The 19406-nt window shown below is 33.1% G+C and overlaps 3 protein-coding genes across 7 annotated transcripts in view; 2 read left to right on the plus strand and 1 right to left on the minus strand.

Moving 5' to 3' along the window:
• The window catches only part of cv-c (crossveinless c), a 180592-nt gene that overhangs the window by 117334 nt on the left and 43852 nt on the right, over positions 1–19406 (minus strand). The gene's annotated exons all lie outside the window — the stretch shown is intronic.
• Positions 2927–4374, plus strand: LOC135832589 (gamma-glutamyl hydrolase-like). Its single transcript, XM_065345942.1, has 4 exons — positions 2927–3270; positions 3360–3471; positions 3560–3789; positions 3906–4374. Exons 1-4 carry the CDS (start codon positions 3041–3043, stop codon positions 4276–4278), a joined length of 945 nt encoding a protein of 314 aa, XP_065202014.1. The 5' UTR covers positions 2927–3040; the 3' UTR covers positions 4279–4374.
• Positions 4437–18172, plus strand: LOC135832588 (gamma-glutamyl hydrolase-like). 4 transcript variants are annotated; one of them, XR_010556333.1, is made up of 9 exons: positions 4437–4594; positions 4675–4995; positions 5089–5200; positions 5299–5528; positions 5631–6576; positions 6798–6957; positions 7328–7439; positions 7524–7753; positions 17727–18172. XR_010556333.1 is itself a non-coding variant. In XM_065345941.1 (4 exons), the coding sequence occupies exons 1-4, from the start codon at positions 6728–6730 to the stop codon at positions 18106–18108; spliced, it is 954 nt and encodes a 317-aa protein (XP_065202013.1). In that variant the 5' UTR covers positions 6006–6727; the 3' UTR covers positions 18109–18172. The 4 variants fall into 4 exon arrangements, 1 of the variants encoding a protein (XP_065202013.1); XR_010556331.1 differs by having other exon boundaries at positions 5631–6957; XR_010556332.1 differs by having other exon boundaries at positions 4706–4995; positions 5631–6957.

Raw genomic sequence — 19406 nt, forward strand, 5'->3', positions numbered from 1 at the left:
TTAATACCTGACGTGCTATTGTTTTAGTAAATCCAGACGTCTGTGCAGAGCTTACGGTTACAATAATTTATTAGCTGAAATAATGTTGTTATCTACTTTAACCGCAGTCCACAGCGCGTATTTAAATTGAACTTTATTAAAAGCAATTCGCTTCCATCATAGATTAATACCGCAAATATGTCATTGTATTTTTGACGAAGGGAACCAATTGAGGAAAGGAGCACAAAAAGAACGCGAACCGCGTGTTACAAGAGATTTTAACCGTCGAATGAAAAAAAAAGAACCACTTGAAAATCAACCGTGTACTCAAAGCTCGCACATCTTTTATTTTAATCCTTAAGTGGGTACGTTTTAATTCGAACTGATGAGAAAAGCGATTCTTAAAAACAGCTCGTGCTTCAACCATGTACCTACATTTGCGTACTCTTTTGTAATTAATCAATGAAAAATCAACACTTGGCGAACGTCTAAGGCATTTGCATTGTTCACACACGCTCGACTCGCTAGATAATTTGTCATTAATTAGGATGAGGACGCGTGATGACATGACGATGAGTAACGAGGTCTCACCGGTTCCAAGTTATTAACCTTTTAATACAAGAATACCAGCCGGCATCCGATTCAACTCGCTAATAAACGATGAAAAATTATTTTTCGAATATGCCACGCTGAAGCTGTGGCTACAAACTCGCGCGCGTTTTAAAAACTGTTCATCTACTTCTTCCAACACCAAAATACGTAAGTATACAAGGTGTCCTATTGAAGGAATTCATTTTCTGATCGATCCGAACCGAAGTTCAAGTAACCAGAGAAAACGTTACCAGTTCCGAAACTTCTGAACCAGTTACGAAAAACTGGAGAAAATGACTACGTCGTTGGAGGCTCTAGACCAGTCCTGAAATATACTCCAGGAAGTTGGGATAAGTCAGAAATCGGTTTTTAATCATTTCCAGCAAAAAAGTAATTTTGAGAAATCGAGTGTTTACAGGAGGCAGGGAAAGGTAAAATAGCAATACAACCTTCCGAAGTCATTTTGATTTAATTTTTTCTTCAAAATTTCAACCAAAAAAAGAAGGTATAAAATCGACCCATCCACATAATTTATCTTGTTCTCATTCTCGCCATAACGGTCATCTAATGGGACACCCTGTATAGGTCGCACAGTCGCGTGTTACTCGCTCACAAAAATGCCGTTTTTCTTTCCAAAGCTCGTTCTGATTTTCACATTTCATCGCTTAAATTATTCCTCCTATAATAAGCACTTTTCTCATCCAAAATAAAGGCGGCATTGTCAATGTTAATGCATATAAGTCTCGCCAATCATCGACGTAATTATTAAATATTACGCACGTGGTGTTCTAACACGTCTTTGCTGTGCGGTTTTTACACCGTTAAGAGAAAAAAAAAAGGAAAACTAATAAGAAACAACAGGTTACAATATATACTTTTTGGAATGCCTAATTGTGGGTTGTCGTATTCAATTCCATATCGTACTAATGAAAACGATAAATTAATTTTTAAATGCAATTAAACGTTTGCCTAGAAGCTCTGATGAAAGGTACTGTCATCGCGATGTGCTCTCTCTTTTATCCGATGTGCGTACACTATAATATCAATCGAAAGAATTTTAATTGCCATAAGCGTATACCTTAAGCTTTTGCGATCCATTATATTGTATCAACGCTAAGATTAATTGTGGAACTCGGCAGTAATTCAAATCGAGGGGTATGGGAAGAGTCGTTTAAATCAAAATTCACGCTTAAGCGAACGATATACGTAAATTAAAATCGCATATCTCTTCTCTAAAAGCTTTGGTAGATAATGAAAATGGAGTCTATAAATGACGTTTTTAATTTTGCGAATGCTAACCTTGATTTTAATCGAAAATAATCTGCATTGATTTTAAAAAAATAAATCGGGCTGATCAGAGACTTCATGATCTAATGATCGCCAAACATTTCGATAGTTAATTAGTTTATTTTTTTGATTCTTTTATAATCAAACCATACAGCAATGCGGCGATTACGCAAACCACACAAGAAACAGGAACAGAGCATCCTTTTTTCCCAAAATTAATCATGAATAGCTCATGCTGGTGGATACCTAATTTTTCTTTTAAATCAACAACGAAAAACTACCAAGTATAAAGCACATTCAAACAGACTAAAAAATTTGAGGTTTTCACAAAATAAGACATGGATCCTCGAAGTAAAATCACATATTTTCGCAAATGTATTTTTAAACTACTTTTTAAAAAAATTTCCAGAATAGTATTTTTTATTAAATATCTATAGGTACGTAGGTAGGTAGAAGTACATACATACGTACGTCCTTACAGTAATTTTTTTTTGAAATTTTTTCCAATTTTTCTGCAAAAGTTTTGCCTAAGATTTCCCTTACTTTTGTGGTACTTAAATACATACTTCATCACTTTTCAACAAACCATCATTATTCCTCTCCATAAATCATTATTTTCGAATCTTTCAAACATGAATTCTCAATTCTTGTTTTACTTAGCTTATGAAATTTATGGAGAAAGAAATTATTTTTGGCACAACGAGGAAGGTAATAATCGCAAAAAAGTCACAATATCATCTCAAAAAGTTCATTTAAAGCGGGGGTTTCATTGTCCTTTTTTTTTCAAGTGATGCAAAATAATTGCTTTTTTAGTGTTCAACACAAACATTTGTTCTTTATCAAAAGTTTCAAATTATCTCAATAATACGAGTAGGTATATTATGCAGAGCCCATCAAAAAACCAATAATCACGAGTAGATAAACACGTAATATTCATAATAGGTCTACATATCTCATTTAAATTACAAGGGTAAAATAAAAACTTTAATTAAGTAACGATTAAAATCTAGAAAAAAAATTGAATGGAAATTTATTAACAGATAATTTTTGAAATGGACTCATTAATATCGTTAGAACACTTCACTTTGAAGCGTACTAATTAATTACATTTAACCATTTGCTCGCGTTTGAATGATTTGAAAACATATACCTACTTTGAGTTGATTCATAAAAAAAAAAAATCATGAAAGAAGTGATAACGACGCTTTTGTTTTGTTTTTCGGTTTATGTGAATTCTGTTGAATTGAACGATGAACCTATTATTGGGGTACTATCTCAAGAAATTCCCCCTCATTATTTACCTTTTTTCCCAGCCCATACAAGTTTCATCGCGACATCATATGTAAAAGCTACCGAAAGTGCTGGAGCCAGAGTAGTCCCAATTGTCACTGGTAAACCAGAATCTTATTACAGGTGAAAAATTTTGTTAATACGGAATTTGAAACTTACTTTCAAATTTTGTAGAGAAAACTATTTCAAACATTTTTTACGATTTTTTTCAGAAATCTTTTGAAATCAGTAAACGGTCTCGTACTACCGGGTGGAGGTGCAAAGCACGGCAGAGGTAACCCATACTACGAATCAGTAAGAACAGTATACAGATTAGCCAAAGAGGTACGGAATATCATTCATGAACTAGTGATACCTAAAATTTTTCAATTCACCAAAGGGAACGTAAATCAAATTTTATTTTTATGTATAGATCAATGACAATGGAACTGTGTTCCCAATACTCGGAGTTTGCTTAGGATTCGAATTTTTGGTAGTTGCTGCAAACAACGATTCCAATTTCCTCCGCCAATGTGACGTGTATTACGACAATTATCCGATCAATTTTACTCAAGATCCGTCAATGACCGCACTTTTCTCCCGACTAACCCCAGAACAACATCATACTCTGGCGACACATAATAGCACCATGAACTGGCACGTGTGAGTATGAGTACCCATCACCTGAATTTCCTATCCAAAAAAATACTCCATGTCGTTATAATTCTGCCCTCGACTGGCATACCTAATACATTGTTGTGATGTAAATTTCTTTGCAGATGGTGTGCATATGTGGAAGACTTCAAAAGCACCAGTTTACCAGACAACTGGATCGTAACATCCACTAGCACCAGCTCCAAAGGTATCGAATTTATTGCCAGTGTTGAACACAAACGATACCCATTCTATGGAGTTCAATTCCACCCCGAAAAACCAGCTTACGAATGGAAACCCGGTCAAAATATACCTCGTGGAGAAAAAATTGTAACTGCAAATAGATACTTTTATGATCACCTTGTGTATGTAGCTAAATCTAACTATCACACATTCGCCACTGCAAAAGAAGAAACCGATTCCTTGATTTATAACTACCCAGCTCGTTTCGATCCTGATATCAATGGCACTACGAATACTCAAATGTATCTATTCTAAGATTATATAATAATTAATTAATTAATAAGGTAACATGTAAATACCATTTATAACTAATCAATTTCATACGCTGTTCATTATATATTTTATATCAATGGTACTGATTAATTTTTTCGATCATGATCTAATCAAGATAGCTGCAAGATCAAAGAATTAGCTAGTAGGTACTAAGTACTCGTGAAGAGAAGAAACAAAAAACATTCAAAAGGAAAAAAACAATTTCTAAAGAAGTGAAGGTAAATTCTAGATTTGGACTAATTTTCAACATATTTACTCGGAATAATGTTGTTGTAAATTAGATGATCGTTTCTCTCAAGTAAGTAGGCACAGTTTAAGATCATAATTATAATCATCATTCATCACCCAGATAATCAATTGAAAAATACCTTATAACAGTGTGTTACGGTATTTTTGGGTACAATTATAGAAAACATCAAGTTTCGTAATTTCAATCTTCCCATCCAAAATCAGACACATAAACGCCATGAAAGCTTTGATTTTCATATTTTGGTTTTCCTTATTATCATCATATGCATCATGTTTTGAATTGAATTATGAACCAATCATCGGAATCCTTTCCATAGAAATCACCCCAAATCATTTACCAAGCTTTCCAGCATACAGTAGTTTAATTTCAGCATCAAATGTGAAAGCTATAGAAAGCTCAGGAGCTAGAGTTGTGCCGGTAGTTATCAATAAACCAAAATCTTATTACGAGTGAGTGAGTCACATACTCTTTTAAAACCAGCTAGAGGAAAACTAAAATTGATAATTGAAGGAGGTCCACAATTTTCACTATTAACATTTCAGGAATATTATGAAATCAGTAAATGGATTGTTACTGCCAGGAGGAGGAGCAAAAATTGGTAGAGGTAACCCATACTACGAATCAATCAGATTAGTATATGATTTAGCTAAAGAGGTAATTTTACATGAATTGCCAACTACATTTGTAAGGGGGCACCAAATTCAACACTATACCTACTAATAAGACAACTCACGTTGTTCTTGTTTCCTTAGATAAACGACAATGGAACTGTCTTCCCTATACTAGGAATTTGCTTGGGATTCGAGTTCATGATAACAGCAGCAAACAAAGATGTCAATTTTCAACGTAACTGTAGCATATTTTACGAAAACTATCCAATCAATTTTGCCAAAAATCCCTCTATGACAGCACTTTTTCCTCGCCTTACGTCAGATCAACGAAACACATTGGAGAATTATAACAGCACAATGAATTGGCACACGTAACATAGACTACACCTATTTACTTATGATGAACAAAAACCAATGGATATCTCGCTTCTCGGTTTACAATGTTTACATACAGATAATTTTAATTTTTGCAGATGGTGCGCTTACGTTGATGACTTCAAAAACTCATCGTTGAACGAAGATTGGGTAATCACATCTACTAGTACGAGCTCTAAAGGTATTGAATTCATAGCCAGCGTCGAACACAAGAAATATCCATTCTATGGAATACAATTTCATCCGGAAAAACCTGCCTACGAATGGAAGAGCCCAAATGTTCCGCGAGGCGAGAAAATTCTACTAGCTAATAGATATTTTTTCGATCAATTGGTTCATGTAGCAAAATTCAATAATCAAACTTTCGCCACTAAAAAAGAGGAGAGTGATGCATTAATTTATAACTACCCTGCTCGTTATGATCCACAACCAAGAAAGGTGGGAACATCGTATGTACAGTTGTATTTGTTTTGAAGAGGTTTAAGGGTACATGTACATCGTAGTTTTTATATGTCAGTAATTACATACTGTAATTTTTCAACATAATTTAATTACCTACTTACGTATTATTTTTTCAGTATTACTGAGCTTTCAAAGAAAAATCATTTTGGAAAATGAAACTTTTTAAAAACCTCAAATCTTTCATTTCTAACAAAATACATAAATGAATATAAGTTGGAAATTTTTTTCAAAAATAATTCAACAACATAAGTAAAACACATTAGTCAAAAGCACTCTTTGAGAATGTATTTATCGAGTCATGAAATCTTTTCGTAAATTCGACTGAAATATGACACAAAAAAATCATTTTGCAAATTTAATTCTTTAATTCTGATCACTTCACTATACTATAATTTCATTTCTAACAATGATTTTTTCGAGCAACTGATAATTACATAATGCGTTTTAATATCGTTTTTGTACTTTATTTAGATACGGTAGAGATACCAAACAATTGGAGGTTAATTAGGTAGCAATATGTGCCAGAAAATGGCCCACGAATTTATCACGAATTGATAAATGAATATATCTCTCATTACAAAGGTGAAAATAAATGTACTTGTAACTACATATGAAAAGAATCATACTGCCTATCTAACGTACTTTTAGTCAAAATCGAGTATATGATCATTACAGACGACTATTTATAAACACAGTGTTAAATTTGTATACTCAAAATCTTACATCTGACGCCATGAAAGTTTTAATTTTAATGTTTTTGTTTCGTTTTTTAACATACTCGTCGTCTTATGAACTGAATAAAGAGCCGATAATTGGAATTCTTTCCATTGAAATATCGCCTGATACTTCCCCAAGTTTTCCAGCTTACAGCAGTTTAATTCCTGCATCATACGTGAAAGCTGTAGAAAGCTCAGGAGCAAGAGTTGTACCAGTCGTCATCAATAAACCGAAATCCTACTATGAGTAAGTGAATAGATTCCACCTATTATTGTGATAATTTTCGTGTTTTTCTTCTATATTCATTTTAAAATTATTTTTATGACACTTGAATGAAGCTATAAAGAAAAGTAAAGCTTCACTAGAAAATAATAACATGAAACCAAAGCCTCGATTTTTTTCGACCTTTCAAACCTTCTCATTTTCTCATTCTAAAAATAACATCCTGTTACTCATTTCAAAACTTCCACAATTGAGCAAAAAATATTTAAAAACATGATTGTTAACAGCTAAAAATTGGAAAATTTTTAATCATACCTCATTCTATCAATACCTTTTACTGCTACAACAACAGAACACTCTCCTTATCAATTAACAATACGCGATGTGTTCCCAGGAATATCGTGAAATCAGTAAATGGATTGGTCTTGCCTGGAGGAGGGGCGAAAAATGGTAGAGGCAACCCATACTACGAATCAGTTCGAACAGTGTACAATTTGGCCAAAGAAGTAAATTTGCATACATTCGTCATATGTTGGTTCGGTATTTGGCAAAAATGTAAACTAATCAAATTATTCCTTTTTTCCCCACAGCTAAATGAAAACGGAACTGTCTTTCCTATACTGGGAGTCTGTTTAGGATACGAGTTCCTAATCACTGCAGCGAACGACGATGTCAATCTTCTACACAACTGTAGCATATTTTACGAAAATTACCCGATTAACTTCATCAAAAGTCCATCGTATGCAGCACTTTATTCCCGTCTGACTTCAGAACAACGAGATACCTTGGAAAATTATAACAGTACCATGAACTGGCACATGTAAGTATAACCACCAGAGACCCACAATAGAAAATTTGTTGAAAATGGACCACTTTTCATAAATCAATTCGAATTTTTCCGGATGGTAGAGAGGAGACATGGAGAAGAGGAGGGTAAATGCTGATCAAAAACTCTGAAATTTCGAATATTATATTCTTTTTAGTGTGCGTAGCACACTATTAGTTTCGATCTGAAAGTGGAAAAATTCTTTGGAACGAATGTTCTCTTAGATGGATGGGCGGATTTTTTTGAAATGTTCACACGTAGATGTGGTCTAACGTGAAGCATGGAACGCCGTAATTATAATTGCAATTACTCAATTAGCTTCTTGAGTAATTGCAATCAATTACGAAAATTTGTACCAAAAAAAGAATAAAAAGGGGAAAAGGGCCATATCAAAAGCGAAGCCGACAAAAGCAAAGCCGACGTCAGATAAATTTTGAAATTCATGTAACACCACAGGGGTTCTAAAATCTTTTCTATTGTTCAATTTTAGAATTTATTTTTCAAAATTGAATAATGGAAAAGATTTTATCAAAAGCGAAGCCGACATCTGTTTTAAAATGTAACACCGCAGGTGTCCTAAAATATTCTTATCTACAGTGTTATCTTTCCCATTGTTCAATTTTAAACATTTCTCTATTGTTCAATTTTGAGAAAGGCTTTTAGAACACCTGCAGGTGTTTCATTTACACACATTCAGTACCTAGAAGCAGGTGGTTACCCTTTCGGAACCGAAAGCAGGTGGTTACCCTTTCAGAACTGAAAGCAGGTGGTTACCCTTTTGGAATCAAAACCCACCAGTCATTTGTGATTTTGCTGTGCTCCCAAGAGGTTCTCTCAGTACCTAGTGCTTTTGGAGTCGCATATGCTTTCAACTCTGGAGCTTTTAGAATAGCATAGTGTACTTATTCGGAATCGCTTTGTGCTTTTTATTTCAAAATTACGTTGTGCTTTTTTGAAATTTGCGTTCTTTTTTTTCAAAATCGCGTTGTGTTTTTTTCTTCAAATTCGCGATGTGCTTTTTTTCAAATTTGCGTTGTGCTTTTTTTTCAAATTCAAGTGGTGCTTTTTTTTCTAAATCGCGTTGTGCTTTTTTTCAAATTCGTGTTGTGCTTTTTTTTCAAATTCGCGATGTGTTTTTTTTTCAAATTCACGTTGTGCTTTTTTTCAAATTCGCCTGTGCTTTTTTTTCAAATTCGCGTCGTGCTTTTTTTCAGAATCGTCTGTGCTTTTTTACAAATTTGTGTTGTTTTTTTTTCAAAATCGCGTTGTGCTTTTTTTTTCTAAATTGCGTTGCGCTTTTTTTTTCAAAATTGCGTTGTGCTTTTTTTTAAATCGCGTTGTGCTTCTTTTTCCAAATCGCGTTGTGGTTTTTTTCAAATTCATGTTGGGTTTTTTTTTCAAATTCGCGTTGTGCTTTTTTTCAAATTTGCGTTGTGTTTTTTTTTCTAAATCGCGTTGTGCTTTTTTTCAAAATTGCTTGTGCGTTTTTTTAAAATTTGCGTTGTGCTTTTTTTTAAATTTGCGTTGTGCTTTTTTTACTAAATCGTTTGTGCTTTTTTTTTCAAAATCGCGTTGTGCTTTTTTTTCTAAATCGTGATGTGCTTTTGTTTCAAATTCGCGTTGTGCTTTTTTTTCTAAATCGCGTTGTGCTTTTTTTCAAAATTGCTTGTGCTTTTTTTTCAAATTCGCGTTGTGCTTTTTTTTAAATTCGCGATGTGCTTTTTTTCAAAATCCTCTGTGCTTTTTTTCAAATTTGCGTTGTGCTTTTTTAACTAAATTGCTTGAGCATTTTTTCGAAAACGCGTTGTGCTTTTTTTTCTAAATCACAATGTTCTTTTTTTCAAAATCGCGTTGTGCTTTTTTTTCTAAATCGCGATGTGCCTTTATTTTCAAAATTGCGTTGTGCTTTTTTTTCAAAATCGCGTTGTGCTTTTTTTACAAAATTGCGTTGTGCTTTTTTGCTTTTTTTTTCGAAATCACATTGAGCTTTTTTTTAACTGAAATCGCGTTGTGCTTTTTTTTCTGTAATCGCGTTGTGCTTTTTTTTCAAAATCGCGTTGTGCTTCATTTTGCTTTTTTTACCAAAATCGCGTTGTGCTTTTTTCCCCAAAATCGCGTTGTGCTTTATTTTGCTTTTTTTTGAAATTGCATTGTGCTTTTTTTTTGAGATCACATCATTTTTTTTTCAAATTCGCGTTGTGCTTTTTTTTTTTACTGAAATCGCGTTGTGCTTTTTTTTCAAAATTGCATTGTGCTTTATTTTGTTTATTTTCGAAATCGCGTTGTGCTTTATTTTGTTTTTTTCAAAATCACGTTGTGCTTTTTTTGCTTTTTTTTTGTTTTTTTTCAAAATCACATTCAGCTTTTTTTTTTACTGAAATCGCGTTGTGCTTTTTTCCCCAAAATCGCGTTGTGCTTTATTTTGCTTTTTTTTGAAATCGCATTGTGCTTTTTTTTTGAGATCACATCATTTTTTTTTCGAATTCGTGTTGTGCTTTTTTTTTTACTGAAATCGCGTTGTGCTTTTTTTCAAAATTGCATTGTGCTTTATTTTGTTTATTTTCGAAATCGCGTTGTGCTTTATTTTGTTTTTTTCAAAATCACGTTGTGTTTTTTTTTGCTTTTTTTCAAAATCACATTGAGCTTTTTTTTACTGAAATCGCGTTGTGCTTTTTTTTGAAATCGCGTTGTGCTTCATTTTGCTTTTTTACCAAAATCGTGTTGTGCTTTTTCCCCCAAAATCGCGTTGTGCTTTATTTTGTTTTTTTTTGAAATCGCATTGTGCTTTTTTTTTGAAATCACGTTGTGCTTTTTTTTTTGAAATCACGTTGTGCTTTTTTTTTCAAAATCGCGTTGTGCTTTTTTTCCGAAATTGCGTAGTGCTTTTTTTTTACTGAAATCTCGTTGGGCTTTATTTTGCTTTTTTTTCAAAATTGTCTGTGCTTTTTTTCAAATTTGCGTTGTGCTTTTTTTACTAAATCGTTTGTGCTTTTTTTTCAAAATCGCGTTGTGCTTTTTTTTCTAAATCGTGATGTGCTTTTGTTTCAAATTCGCGTTGTGCTTTTTTTTCTAAATCGCGTTGTGCTTTTTTTCAAAATTGCTTGTGCTTTTTTTTCAAATTCGCGTTGTGCTTTTTTTTAAATTCGCGATGTGCTTTTTTTCAAAATCGTGTGTGCTTTTTTTCAAATTTGCGTTGTGCTTTTTTAACTAAATCGCTTGTGCATTTTTTCGAAAACGCGTTGTGCTTTTTTTTCTAAATCACAATGTTCTTTTTTTCAAAATCGCGTTGTGCTTTTTTTTCTAAATCGCGATGTGCCTTTATTTTCAAAATCGCGTTGTGTTTTTTTTACAAAATTGCGTTGTGCTTTTTTTGCTTTTTTTTTCGAAATCACATTGAGCTTTTTTTTAACTGAAATCGCGTTGTGCTTTTTTTTCTGTAATCGCGTTGTGCTTTTTTTTCAAAATCGCGTTGTGCTTCATTTTGCTTTTTTTACCGAAATCGCGTTGTGCTTTATTTTGCTTTTTTTTGAAATCGCATTGTGCTTTTTTTTTTACTGAAATCACATTGTGCTTTTTTTTCTGTAATCGCGTTGTGCTTTTTTTTTGAAATCGCGTTGTGCTTCATTTTGCTTTTTTACCAAAATCGTGTTGTGCTTTTTTCCCCAAAATCGCGTTGTGCTTTATTTTGCTTTTTTTTGAAATCGCGTTGTGCTTTTTTTTTCAAAATCGCGTTGTGCTTTTTTTGTTGAAATTGCGTAGTGCTTCTTTTTTTTACTGAAATCGCGTTGGGCTTTATTTTGCTTTTTTTTCAAAATCGCGTTGTGCTTTATTTTGCTTTTTTACCGAAATCGCGTTGTGCTTTTCCCCCCAAAATCACGTTGTGCTTTATTTTGCTTTTTTTTGAAATTGCGTTGTGCTTTTTTTCGAAATCACGTTGTGCTTTTTTTTTGAAATCGCGTTGTGCTTTTTTAACCAAAACTGCGTTGTGCTTTTTTTTTTAAACGAAATCGCGTTGTGCTTCATTTTGCTTTTTTTACCAAAATCGCGTTGTGCTTTTTTCCCCAAAATCGCGTTGTGCTTTATTTTGCTTTTTTTTGAAATTGCATTGTGCTTTTTTTTTGAGATCACATCATTTTTTTTTCAAATTCGCGTTGTGCTTTTTTTTTTTACTGAAATCGCGTTGTGCTTTTTTTTCAAAATTGCATTGTGCTTTATTTTGTTTATTTTCGAAATCGCGTTGTGCTTTATTTTGTTTTTTTCAAAATCACGTTGTGCTTTTTTTGCTTTTTTTTTGTTTTTTTTCAAAATCACATTCAGCTTTTTTTTTTACTGAAATCGCGTTGTGCTTTTTTCCCCAAAATCGCGTTGTGCTTTATTTTGCTTTTTTTTGAAATCGCATTGTGCTTTTTTTTTGAGATCACATCATTTTTTTTTCTAAATCGCGTTGTGCTTTTTTTCAAATTCGTGTTGTGCTTTTTTTTCAAATTCGCGATGTGTTTTTTTTTCAAATTCACGTTGTGCTTTTTTTCAAATTCGCCTGTGCTTTTTTTTCAAATTCGCGTCGTGCTTTTTTTCAGAATCGTCTGTGCTTTTTTACAAATTTGTGTTGTTTTTTTTTCAAAATCGCGTTGTGCTTTTTTTTTCTAAATTGCGTTGCGCTTTTTTTTTCAAAATTGCGTTGTGCTTTTTTTTAAATCGCGTTGTGCTTCTTTTTCCAAATCGCGTTGTGGTTTTTTTCAAATTCATGTTGGGTTTTTTTTTCAAATTCGCGTTGTGCTTTTTTTCAAATTTGCGTTGTGTTTTTTTTTCTAAATCGCGTTGTGCTTTTTTTCAAAATTGCTTGTGCGTTTTTTTAAAATTTGCGTTGTGCTTTTTTTTAAATTTGCGTTGTGCTTTTTTTACTAAATCGTTTGTGCTTTTTTTTTCAAAATCGCGTTGTGCTTTTTTTTCTAAATCGTGATGTGCTTTTGTTTCAAATTCGCGTTGTGCTTTTTTTTCTAAATCGCGTTGTGCTTTTTTTCAAAATTGCTTGTGCTTTTTTTTCAAATTCGCGTTGTGCTTTTTTTTAAATTCGCGATGTGCTTTTTTTCAAAATCCTCTGTGCTTTTTTTCAAATTTGCGTTGTGCTTTTTTAACTAAATTGCTTGAGCATTTTTTCGAAAACGCGTTGTGCTTTTTTTTCTAAATCACAATGTTCTTTTTTTCAAAATCGCGTTGTGCTTTTTTTTCTAAATCGCGATGTGCCTTTATTTTCAAAATTGCGTTGTGCTTTTTTTTCAAAATCGCGTTGTGCTTTTTTTACAAAATTGCGTTGTGCTTTTTTGCTTTTTTTTTCGAAATCACATTGAGCTTTTTTTTAACTGAAATCGCGTTGTGCTTTTTTTTCTGTAATCGCGTTGTGCTTTTTTTTCAAAATCGCGTTGTGCTTCATTTTGCTTTTTTTACCAAAATCGCGTTGTGCTTTTTTCCCCAAAATCGCGTTGTGCTTTATTTTGCTTTTTTTTGAAATTGCATTGTGCTTTTTTTTTGAGATCACATCATTTTTTTTTCAAATTCGCGTTGTGCTTTTTTTTTTTACTGAAATCGCGTTGTGCTTTTTTTTCAAAATTGCATTGTGCTTTATTTTGTTTATTTTCGAAATCGCGTTGTGCTTTATTTTGTTTTTTTCAAAATCACGTTGTGCTTTTTTTGCTTTTTTTTTGTTTTTTTTCAAAATCACATTCAGCTTTTTTTTTTACTGAAATCGCGTTGTGCTTTTTTCCCCAAAATCGCGTTGTGCTTTATTTTGCTTTTTTTTGAAATCGCATTGTGCTTTTTTTTTGAGATCACATCATTTTTTTTTCGAATTCGTGTTGTGCTTTTTTTTTTACTGAAATCGCGTTGTGCTTTTTTTCAAAATTGCATTGTGCTTTATTTTGTTTATTTTCGAAATCGCGTTGTGCTTTATTTTGTTTTTTTCAAAATCACGTTGTGTTTTTTTTTGCTTTTTTTCAAAATCACATTGAGCTTTTTTTTACTGAAATCGCGTTGTGCTTTTTTTTGAAATCGCGTTGTGCTTCATTTTGCTTTTTTACCAAAATCGTGTTGTGCTTTTTCCCCCAAAATCGCGTTGTGCTTTATTTTGTTTTTTTTTGAAATCGCATTGTGCTTTTTTTTTGAAATCACGTTGTGCTTTTTTTTTTGAAATCACGTTGTGCTTTTTTTTTCAAAATCGCGTTGTGCTTTTTTTCCGAAATTGCGTAGTGCTTTTTTTTTACTGAAATCTCGTTGGGCTTTATTTTGCTTTTTTTTCAAAATTGTCTGTGCTTTTTTTCAAATTTGCGTTGTGCTTTTTTTACTAAATCGTTTGTGCTTTTTTTTCAAAATCGCGTTGTGCTTTTTTTTCTAAATCGTGATGTGCTTTTGTTTCAAATTCGCGTTGTGCTTTTTTTTCTAAATCGCGTTGTGCTTTTTTTCAAAATTGCTTGTGCTTTTTTTTCAAATTCGCGTTGTGCTTTTTTTTAAATTCGCGATGTGCTTTTTTTCAAAATCGTGTGTGCTTTTTTTCAAATTTGCGTTGTGCTTTTTTAACTAAATCGCTTGTGCATTTTTTCGAAAACGCGTTGTGCTTTTTTTTCTAAATCACAATGTTCTTTTTTTCAAAATCGCGTTGTGCTTTTTTTTCTAAATCGCGATGTGCCTTTATTTTCAAAATCGCGTTGTGTTTTTTTTACAAAATTGCGTTGTGCTTTTTTTGCTTTTTTTTTCGAAATCACATTGAGCTTTTTTTTAACTGAAATCGCGTTGTGCTTTTTTTTCTGTAATCGCGTTGTGCTTTTTTTTCAAAATCGCGTTGTGCTTCATTTTGCTTTTTTTACCGAAATCGCGTTGTGCTTTATTTTGCTTTTTTTTGAAATCGCATTGTGCTTTTTTTTTTACTGAAATCACATTGTGCTTTTTTTTCTGTAATCGCGTTGTGCTTTTTTTTTGAAATCGCGTTGTGCTTCATTTTGCTTTTTTACCAAAATCGTGTTGTGCTTTTTTCCCCAAAATCGCGTTGTGCTTTATTTTGCTTTTTTTTGAAATCGCGTTGTGCTTTTTTTTTCAAAATCGCGTTGTGCTTTTTTTGTTGAAATTGCGTAGTGCTTCTTTTTTTTACTGAAATCGCGTTGGGCTTTATTTTGCTTTTTTTTCAAAATCGCGTTGTGCTTTATTTTGCTTTTTTACCGAAATCGCGTTGTGCTTTTCCCCCCAAAATCACGTTGTGCTTTATTTTGCTTTTTTTTGAAATTGCGTTGTGCTTTTTTTCGAAATCACGTTGTGCTTTTTTTTTGAAATCGCGTTGTGCTTTTTTAACCAAAACTGCGTTGTGCTTTTTTTTTTAAACGAAATCGCGTTGTGCTTCATTTTGCTTTTTTTACCAAAATCGCGTTGTGCTTTTTTCCCCAAAATCGCGTTGTGCTTTATTTTGCTTTTTTTTGAAATTGCATTGTGCTTTTTTTTTGAGATCACATCATTTTTTTTTCAAATTCGCGTTGTGCTTTTTTTTTTTACTGAAATCGCGTTGTGCTTTTTTTTCAAAATTGCATTGTGCTTTATTTTGTTTATTTTCGAAATCGCGTTGTGCTTTATTTTGTTTTTTTCAAAATCACGTTGTGCTTTTTTTGCTTTTTTTTTGTTTTTTTTCAAAATCACATTCAGCTTTTTTTTTTACTGAAATCGCGTTGTGCTTTTTTCCCCAAAATCGCGTTGTGCTTTATTTTGCTTTTTTTTGAAATCGCATTGTGCTTTTTTTTTGAGATCACATCATTTTTTTTTCGAATTCGTGTTGTGCTTTTTTTTTTACTGAAATCGCGTTGTGCTTTTTTTCAAAATTGCATTGTGCTTTATTTTGTTTATTTTCGAAATCGCGTTGTGCTTTATTTTGTTTTTTTCAAAATCACGTTGTGTTTTTTTTTGCTTTTTTTCAAAATCACATTGAGCTTTTTTTTACTGAAATCGCGTTGTGCTTTTTTTTGAAATCGCGTTGTGCTTCATTTTGCTTTTTTACCAAAATCGTGTTGTGCTTTTTCCCCCAAAATCGCGTTGTGCTTTATTTTGTTTTTTTTTGAAATCGCATTGTGCTTTTTTTTTGAAATCACGTTGTGCTTTTTTTTTTGAAATCACATTGTGCTTTTTTTTTCAAAATCGCGTTGTGCTTTTTTTCCGAAATTGCGTAGTGCTTTTTTTTTACTGAAATCTCGTTGGGCTTTATTTTGCTTTTTTTTCAAAATTGTCTGTGCTTTTTTTCAAATTTGCGTTGTGCTTTTTTTACTAAATCGTTTGTGCTTTTTTTTCAAAATCGCGTTGTGCTTTTTTTTCTAAATCGTGATGTGCTTTTGTTTCAAATTCGCGTTGTGCTTTTTTTTCTAAATCGCGTTGTGCTTTTTTTCAAAATTGCTTGTGCTTTTTTTTCAAATTCGCGTTGTGCTTTTTTTTAAATTCGCGATGTGCTTTTTTTCAAAATCGTGTGTGCTTTTTTTCAAATTTGCGTTGTGCTTTTTTAACTAAATCGCTTGTGCATTTTTTCGAAAACGCGTTGTGCTTTTTTTTCTAAATCACAATGTTCTTTTTTTCAAAATCGCGTTGTGCTTTTTTTTCTAAATCGCGATGTGCCTTTATTTTCAAAATCGCGTTGTGTTTTTTTTACAAAATTGCGTTGTGCTTTTTTTGCTTTTTTTTTCGAAATCACATTGAGCTTTTTTTTAACTGAAATCGCGTTGTGCTTTTTTTTCTGTAATCGCGTTGTGCTTTTTTTTCAAAATCGCGTTGTGCTTCATTTTGCTTTTTTTACCGAAATCGCGTTGTGCTTTATTTTGCTTTTTTTTGAAATCGCATTGTGCTTTTTTTTTTACTGAAATCACATTGTGCTTTTTTTTCTGTAATCGCGTTGTGCTTTTTTTTTGAAATCGCGTTGTGCTTCATTTTGCTTTTTTACCAAAATCGTGTTGTGCTTTTTTCCCCAAAATCGCGTTGTGCTTTATTTTGCTTTTTTTTGAAATCGCGTTGTGCTTTTTTTTTCAAAATCGCGTTGTGCTTTTTTTGTTGAAATTGCGTAGTGCTTCTTTTTTTTACTGAAATCGCGTTGGGCTTTATTTTGCTTTTTTTTCAAAATCGCGTTGTGCTTTATTTTGCTTTTTTACCGAAATCGCGTTGTGCTTTTCCCCCCAAAATCACGTTGTGCTTTATTTTGCTTTTTTTTGAAATTGCGTTGTGCTTTTTTTCGAAATCACGTTGTGCTTTTTTTTTGAAATCGCGTTGTGCTTTTTTAACCAAAACTGCGTTGTGCTTTTTTTTTTAAACGAAATCGCGTTGTGCTATATTTTGCTTTTTTTTGTAATCGCGTTGTGCTATTTTTTACCAAAATCACGTTGTGCTGTTTTTTGAAATCGCGTCGTGCTTTTTTTTTACTGAAATCGCGTTGTGCTTTTTTTCTGTAATCGCGTTGTGATTTTTTTCCAAAATCGTGTTGTGCTTATTTTTTCAAAATTACATTTTTATTTTCGAAATTGCTTTGTTTTTTTTTTTTGAAATTGTGCTGTGTGTTCTTTTTTAAAAAATCTTGTTGTGCTTCTTTTTTCAAAATCGTGTTGTGCTTTGTTTGGAAGTTGTGTTTTTTTAAAAATTGCATTGTGCTTTCAAAATCAAAATCGTGTTCTGCTTTTGAAATCCCAATTGCATTTTTTCAAAACCGAGTTGTGCTTGGTTTTTCAAATTCGCGTTGTGCTTTCAAAATCAAAATTGCGTTGTTCTTTTTGAAATCGGGTTTTACTTTTGTAACAAAATAAGCTACGCACACTGTTACAGCTGCGCTTAGCGCAGCTGTCTAGTTTTGAAATAATTTCAGAATAGTAGAAATTCAAAATTGACCAATTCTGGAATTTTTACCTGTATTTGTACATATGTACTTTTTCAACAAATCTTTCACCTAAAAATTTCATCATTGCAGATGGTGCGCTTACGTCGAAGACTTCAGAAACTCCGTGTTATTAAACAACGATTGGGTAATCACATCCACCAGCACGAGCACCAAAGGTGTAGAATTCATAGCCAGCGCGGAACACAAAAAATATCCATTTTATGGCATACAATTTCATCCGGAAAAAGTTGCTTTCGAATGGAAGAGTCCAAATCTACCTCGAGGCGAGAAAATTCTACTAGCGAATAGATATTTCTACGATCAGCTAGTTTTCGTAGCTAAGTCTAATAATCAGACATTTAGTAGTAAGAAAGAGGAGAGAGATGCCTTAATTTATAACTATCCTACTCGTTTTGATACTAACCTAAAAGGAGCAGGCGGGACATCCTACACACAATTGTATTTGTTTTAAGACGGAGGTATGTTGAATAGTAAGTTTGTTTCAAGTTCAATAATAAAATCGTTAAAAACTTTAACAGGTATTCTAACATGAGAAGCTTCTCAGAGCCTCAGAATGTCCCTTTGAAAAAAATCAAGTCTCGAGGGATCAGTGGGAGAAATAAGGGCGAGGGTGAAGTCTCATCTATACACCATCTATCGAACAATTACAATTACAAGCTCGCAGTTTAATGTTTACCATCGAGAAATATCCACCATTAGAGGAAACCAATGATCTGGAAAAACAATTATTATATTTCTCTCAATTACATCGTGGCAATATTCCCTCAACCTGTAAGCTTAAACTCTATCTCTTGTTACGAAGAAAAAGCTAACATAATTATACGAAAGCGTCGCGTCGCAATAAATCGTTTAATTAAATCCGATATAATAAATATTAAAGCAAACGTAAGCTGAGAGCTTCGTCTTCGTCAAATAATAAAAACCCCGATATCTTCATCGTCGGGTCGTCGAGCGAGGATTTACGACAAAACGCTTCCGGCGGCGGAGTACGCGTCTTGTTTATTTTTCGACGAACTGTGCCAAATAACAAAGTAACCGCTATTCTTTCATACGCAGTAAGTAAACTTTGCGCCACACGATAAAAGGTGTGACATGGAAAGTAATCGCGCGAGTATTCAATATAGGTATAGGAAAAAAAAGAGGAAAAGATGAATGGCGTAAGAATAGCCCGACACACGCAGTCAAAAGAAAGGTAGGAAAAAACCTCGACAGATTTACTTAATGAATGCGATCGCGTGCTTTACGATTTACGAATAATCCGGCCTCGCGCACCTTTGCTCATTGGGTACCAGTATTCACGTGTAAATTACCGTCACTCTTCTATATTTAACACTTTTCGCATCTCTCGTTCACGATTTCGCGATTTCTCAAGACTGCGTAGAGCAGAAACACTCAGAAAAAAATATGCGCGATTATCGATTGTTCGTCGCGACGGCCACAACGACGACCATTCGTGCCAACCAAGGTAAATTTTGTCATAAATGCGTTTCGCCTTTCATCTGCATAAGGTGTAAAGTGACAATACACAGGATGATTCGACATAGTACATATTAGAACCAGGATAGAACTGGCCTAAAGAAACAAACGAGGGTGGTACCTCCACCCATGAAAAGAAATCGGAGTCAAGTCAGAATTGAATAGACCACGATCAGAACGAAACTTAATGGCATGTAATGTAAAGTACCAACTCGATCCCTCTCCTTTCTCCTATCACCTCTCACTCTTGCAGCTAAGAAAAGTTCAAGCTAA

This window comes from Planococcus citri, chromosome 1, assembly GCF_950023065.1.
Source record: "Planococcus citri chromosome 1, ihPlaCitr1.1, whole genome shotgun sequence".
Classification (NCBI taxonomy): Eukaryota; Metazoa; Arthropoda; class Insecta; order Hemiptera; family Pseudococcidae; genus Planococcus; species Planococcus citri.

Bases quoted from the DNA above. Each gene is read 5' to 3' on its own strand.
- LOC135832589 (XM_065345942.1), top strand. From the start codon at position 3,041: ATGAAAGAAGTGATAACGACGCTTTTGTTTTGTTTTTCGGTTTATGTG. The intron at 3,472-3,559 runs GTACGGAATATC...TTTTATGTATAG, and splicing joins TATACAGATTAGCCAAAGAG to ATCAATGACAATGGAACTGT. The intron at 3,790-3,905 runs GTGAGTATGAGT...ATTTCTTTGCAG, and splicing joins AGCACCATGAACTGGCACGT to ATGGTGTGCATATGTGGAAG.
- LOC135832588 (XM_065345941.1), top strand. From the start codon at position 6,728: ATGAAAGTTTTAATTTTAATGTTTTTGTTTCGTTTTTTAACATACTCG. The intron at 6,958-7,327 runs GTAAGTGAATAG...ATGTGTTCCCAG, and splicing joins AAACCGAAATCCTACTATGA to GAATATCGTGAAATCAGTAA. The intron at 7,754-17,726 runs GTAAGTATAACC...TCATCATTGCAG, and splicing joins AGTACCATGAACTGGCACAT to ATGGTGCGCTTACGTCGAAG.